General features: G+C 30.2%; 1 protein-coding gene across 1 annotated transcript; it reads left to right on the top strand.

Annotated features, from left to right (window-relative positions):
- Positions 1-2,091: 2,091 nt before the first annotated feature.
- Positions 2,092-3,476, top strand: LOC114168757 (transcription factor MYB13-like). Its single transcript, XM_028053677.1, has 3 exons — positions 2,092-2,311; positions 2,412-2,541; positions 2,645-3,476. The coding sequence occupies exons 1-3, from the start codon at positions 2,179-2,181 to the stop codon at positions 3,339-3,341; spliced, it is 960 nt and encodes a 319-aa protein (XP_027909478.1). The 5' UTR covers positions 2,092-2,178; the 3' UTR covers positions 3,342-3,476.
- Positions 3,477-6,190: the final 2,714 nt, after the last annotated feature.

The following is a 6,190-nucleotide window of genomic DNA, read 5'->3' as shown; positions in this document are numbered from 1 at the left end:
CAATAAAACATTAATACTTTTGTAATGATAATAATTTATAATTTTTTATGTTGAAACTTTAATATATATATTATTTTAATTTAGATTCACACAATAACAATCATATATATTTATCATGTGTTTAAGAATTATTTTATATTTTTCAATAGGCATATATCGTATTCTTGCATCATGGATTCATAGGTGATTTGTGATACCGGTTAAAGTGTTAGTATAAGATGTTAACCTATTTTTATCTTCTGATTTTCCGTAAATACTGATTAAATGTATTTAGAAAATTTGAATTTATAGTTTTAATTCGGATGAAAGAGTTGTTTCTATAATTATGTTGATTTACATTTATGAAAATTAGGCATATGTCATGCAACTTGATTTGTATAATTTTTATTCCATTGTATTCTCATAGTTCTAATTCTTAATTAAACACAAATCAGAAATATAATTCAAACTTTTTCCTTTTTTATTTATTTCGACATAAAGTCTTTTATTTTTTAATTCTTTAATCAATATATTTAACACGCTCCTCGGTAAGATTTATACTGTTCCGAAAGAAAATACTAAATAAAAAGCTGAAGGCATATAACGTTTTAAAATTAAAAAAAATAATTAAATGCTTTTTTCCTCTGAGGTAATGATTATTCCTAGAAAAGGAGATTAATAAAAATATATTGTTCAACCAATTAATTTTTTCTTACCACATGCATTAATTGGTAGAACTTATAGAGGACGGGGTAACCTCGTCTCCCAATTTTATTGTCAGATTCACTATTTTGGAAACCTTTTTCAATGTTACACTTTGCTGGAATATATTATTTTAATCTCCTAAAATCATTTATTGAAATTCGTCATTCAATATATTCAGGCATTAAATTTTGCTCAGCTTAATAATATCAAATAATCACGTTGCAGAATTTAAAAACAGAAAAATATGATTTTTTTTTTTTTACGTTTAATAATCTTTGAGTAGATTGCCTATTTTCTAGCCTAAAGGTTTTCTCCTGCTACTTTTCATAAAATTAGTTTTAAAAGAATTTAATTATGTTTTGGGTTATACTGAATATATATATATATATATATATATATATATATATATATATATATATATATATATATATATATATATATATAAAGAGAGAGAGAGAGAGAGAGAGAGAGAATATATTTTTAATGAAATAATGTAAAAAAACTTCTACAAATGCATTTACGAAGGATTGATCCTTGAGTATTAATTTGGCCGGAATAAGATATTGCAAAGGAAACTACCATCCAAGAAGAAGAAAAAAATAGTTTTAATACTTTCACCGAATTTACCACATCGTGATTCCAGAAAAAAAAAAGTAGCTTTAAGTAAAGTCATTATTCTTAATAATATTAGAATTGAAAAAAAAAAAAGTTTTCCAGAAGAAATAACAAAAGTAGCTTTAGTGAAGTCATTATGATTAATGACACAAAATTCGTTGGTTGAAAGTAGTTAAAAGTAATTTTAATACCTTTTCATATATTTTTTTCACGCAAACAACTTTCTCTAAAAAAAATATATGATTTCCAATTTCAAAAATAATATTTATTTTGTACATATTTTAGTTTCCCTATCATAGAAAAAACAAAAGAGAAAACGCTCTCGCTTTGTTGAATGCGTAATTGAATCAACACAGTGAAAACTGTTACTTTTTGTATTATTACGTTGAACTTCTCCAAATATATATTATTTTGGTGCAAAGTATGAGCGGTTACAAGAGTTGACCGTAATTATGAGTTGCGTTTATGTTGTAGATTTTGGTCACGTGTGGAAATGCAAAAGCGGACACAAATTTCGTGTTACGTTCGTGGAAGATACTAAGTAGAAGTTTACAGATGATGTCGCTATCACCCAATATATTTTAGTGCAATAATAAGTGTGAAAGCTCAGAGAAACACTTTGTTTGACTAGTAAGTACGAAACATGATCACGTGAACGGTTACTAGCAGCTGAGAAAGACCCGTATTCGGAAGTCACATGTATTTCTTAATTATGGTGCTTTGTGGTATAATTGAACATGATACACGTTTTGAAATGTGAACGCGGTGAGAGTATAAATAAGTGACTGGTCAGACACAAACCATTCTTGCTTCAACACACTGGATTCAACACAACCAAAATTTCCTCTTCCATCCAAACGTAAACACTGACTCACAAAGATGGTAAGAACCCCATCTTGTGACAAAAGTGGACTCAGGAAGGGTACTTGGACTCCCGAGGAAGATAGAAAATTAATTGCATATGTTACTAGATATGGTTCCTGGAATTGGCGCCAACTTCCCAGGTTTGCAGGTACATATTTCAACACTTCTCAAAACTAAATAACCCAAACAAAATTTATTCAGATAGTAAAAAAACCAAAAAATAATTACCTTTTTGCATTGATTTTTAGGTCTGGCAAGATGTGGGAAAAGTTGTAGATTGAGATGGATGAATTATCTGAGGCCTAACGTCAAAAGAGGGAACTTCACTCCACAAGAAGAAGAATGCATCATCAGAATGCACAAGAAACTTGGTAACAGGTATATATGTATATATTTATATCATCATTTCCTTATATCTACCCTTCAATGGCGTGAATATTGAAACACTGGAATGTTAATCTTATGATTCCGTTGGTCGCAGGTGGTCGGCTATTGCGGCTGAGTTACCAGGAAGAACAGATAACGAAATAAAAAACCATTGGCACACTACTCTCAAGAAAAGGTCTGAACAAAACACACACACAAATGAAGAAGCTAGAGCCTTCAAATCAAAGAACAAAGAATCCAACCAAAGTGGTGTTACTGTTACTCTTCCATCCAATTCCCAGGCTTCTGATAATGCATCAGCCTCGGTCTCACCACTGTCATCTTCAAGCGGCGTGTTTTCCTCCACAGCTTCAGATGATTGCAGTGCTGCCAGCATGAAAAGTTTGGTTTTTGAAGATGGTGACTTTGGTTTTCTGGATTCGTACATGGAGCCGATGAATGAGAGTTTCTGGAGCGAGCTAAATCTTGATGACATCTCCCACAGTGCAGCATGTGAAATAGTGTCAGGAGATACTACTAGTGGCGCGATTCAAAGCACGGATGATACTAGCGTTCATGATTCTTGTGCAATGTCTCCGCATGGATCGAGCAGCGAAAGTGTTGTTGTCGATAATGGGTCTGGCAGTTTTCTCGATGCATATGCAGAGGCAACGGTTGAGAATTTTTGGATGCAGCCATATGTGGCTGACATGTCCCACGTTCCGAGCGAACTTCTTGTCCCCTCCGAGGTAGAATCTGAATATTTTACTCCGATCTACGATGATCTGTGGGGACAAAGTCATTTCTATTAGGTTACGCTCGTGAACGAAACCACTAGTTGTTTTTAGAGAAACCATAGTTTTGAGAGTATTATACAGAGTTATGAATAATGATGTAAGATAACTGCTGTTACTTATTCGAGGTGTGTATTAGTCAGGCTAAACAACACTATATATAAATAAAGTATTTTGAAGTTGTTTCAGTTTTTTTCTTTCGCTCCTAAATCTAAATTTGGCAAATTTCTTGTTGTGATACTGGTAGTTGTTGTTTCTATAATCATAGTAAAGAGCAGACATTTAATGTACCAATAGATCATTTAATGGAGGAATGGACATTCAATGTGAAATCCAAAAATGTTTGCTTAAAAGAGTAGAAATAAAACGGTTAAAAAATATACTGATTTAGTTCACGGATCAGTAGTGAATATAGTGACTATATCTAAATTAGTGATCAATATAACTAATTCTTTTTTTTCTTTTAATTGATTGTTATTTAAGATTTTTCTTATACTGTTACCTACGGATTAGGTAGAAGAAAAGTTGCAAACCAAAAGAAGAGGGAGGAGCAAGGATTAAAGACATTAGGTAGTACTAATATATCATTACAAGCTAAATGAAGATGGAGTAGGAGTAAAAAAACAAGGGCCAAGGAAGGATATTTTAGAGTCTAAGTTTGCCTCATGGAGAAGCTTAAATGTCAAAAAAAACACAACATATAAATCTTGATGATGGAGAGATGTAAGAACAAAAACATAATTGGTTTGATAACCCTGTTGTGTGGAAGGTCAGATCAAGTAATAAGATGAATTTTGGAAGAATAAATGGTTTGGTGAAATATTACTAAGTAACAAGTTTCATAAACTATACAGTATGACAAAACGAAGGTCGTGTGCTAATAATAGCCAACCTTGTGGATTACACAATGTAATTGCAACAAATATCAATAGAGGGATTGAAACTAGATTTCTAAGATATAGTAATAACCATAGTGTAAATTATAGAGATGATATGGATATGAGCTTGCACAAAAAGAAAACTATTCACATAAGTATTGGGTTAATTAAGAGTTGGAAATGCAAAGGTAGACATGTAAAGAACAAGGATAATCATTAAGGTACATGCAAAAACAATAGGGGAGGTGCCATTCTTAAACAATTTTGTTAGGAGACATGGTTTACTATATGGGAGAGTAAGAATAAAAACTAATAACATAAAACCATAAAGATGAAGTACAGATGATAATAGGTCGAATCGAAAATATATAGCGTCTATCCAATATTCGCCTTACTATCCACTAGATATATACAAAAGAATACCCACAAATTTGTTTATACCTGTGCGTACCTATAAATATCCACTAGATATATACAAAAGAATACCCACAAATTTGTTTATACCTGTGCGTACCTATAAATACCTGCAGATACTTTTCTAATTTATTTATTTTTAATTTAAATAAAAGTATTCTAAATCTAAACTTACATAAAAAAGTTAATTTTAAAATATAATTCAAATAAAATTACACACTAGAATGTTAATGTTAATAAATTTGATCTCTATAAAAAGGGTTAAATATATTTTTGGTCCCTTAACTTTTAGTGAAAATTGGAATCAGTCCCTCTCCAAAATTTTGGTCTAATTTAGTCGTCTAACTTTACAAATTTTTGGATTTAGTCCTTTTAACAAAATTTTGTTAAGTTTATTTGACGTTTCAAACGTATTTTAAGACAATTTCTTAGTTAACATTGAAGCAGAAATGTGTCAAACGGGATAAACACTCAAATGCTTTCATGAAACACGTTTAAAACGTTAAATAAATGTTAAAAAAATTGGTTAAAAGAACTAAATCCAAATATTTGTAAAGTTAGAGAACTAAATTAGACCAAGGTTTCGAAAAGGGACTAATTCCAATTTTCACTTAACGTTAAGGGACCAAAAACATATTTAACCCCTATAAAAAATATAAATGAATTGCACCAAAATATAAATTTTAATTTAAAAAATAAATAGCTTCAATTTCATAGTTTTAAATACAAGAAATATAACTATGAAGTCAAATTTTACTCAATTCTTCAATAATTAATATTCATTTCATTAATAACCTTATTTTAATCACTTTATTTAAAAAGTAAATCTCAAATAAAATTCACTAATCATTATTATTGTGTAATGAATATCCGTAATATTTATTGCTCTATCAGCAAACAGACAGTTAAATATCCATACTTACCTATTACAGATGTCCACCTAACATTTGTCACAAATTTTTTCTGGAAATCTCAAACATAATTTTCTTTTGTCATTTCTAAAATGGAGTAAGACGGAATAACAAGCATACAAATAATAAAAGCTTGCGGGAGAAATAAGTTGCAAATTTTGTACAGCACTTGACTATGACACATTAATAATCTTGTTTTAATCACTTGATTTACAAAAATTCAAATAAAATTAACTAATAATTGTCAGCAGGTGGTGAATCACCCTATTAATAGTATTAATAGGTGGATAATTAAATATTTATACCCGTTATTTGTATATATCAATTAAAATATCTATCCAGCCTTCATTATGATTTTTTTTCTCAAAATTTTTACGTCATTCCTAAAATGGAGTAAGAGAATAACAAGCATATAAATAATAAAACGTTGTGGGGGAAATGAGCTGCAAATTTTATTGCAATACTGCAATTGACTATGACACTAGGCGAAATAGAAATAGAAATAGTTACAATCAAGGGATTTGACCCGACTCATACAAGTTGATTCATTAAGAGTTAGGTTAAAAATGAGTGAATTTAATCCGGTTTACTTAATAGTGAATGTGAGTCATGAATTTTGATCCGGCTCAACCTACTATGAGTTGGTGGATTAAGTCGGTTAGTT

The sequence above is a fragment of the Vigna unguiculata genome, chromosome 11 (genome assembly GCF_004118075.2).
Source record: "Vigna unguiculata cultivar IT97K-499-35 chromosome 11, ASM411807v1, whole genome shotgun sequence".
Lineage (NCBI taxonomy): Eukaryota > Viridiplantae > Streptophyta > Magnoliopsida > Fabales > Fabaceae > Vigna > Vigna unguiculata.
The sequence above is the reverse complement of the archived record's forward strand: the minus strand, read 5'-3'. Positions and strand labels throughout refer to the sequence as shown.

Excerpts from the sequence above, each read along its gene's own strand:
- LOC114168757 (XM_028053677.1), top strand. The coding sequence starts at position 2,179 with ATGGTAAGAACCCCATCTTGTGACAAAAGTGGACTCAGGAAGGGTACT. Across the intron at positions 2,312-2,411 it reads CCAACTTCCCAGGTTTGCAG|GTCTGGCAAGATGTGGGAAA; the intron begins GTACATATTTCA and ends ATTGATTTTTAG. Across the intron at positions 2,542-2,644 it reads CACAAGAAACTTGGTAACAG|GTGGTCGGCTATTGCGGCTG; the intron begins GTATATATGTAT and ends CGTTGGTCGCAG.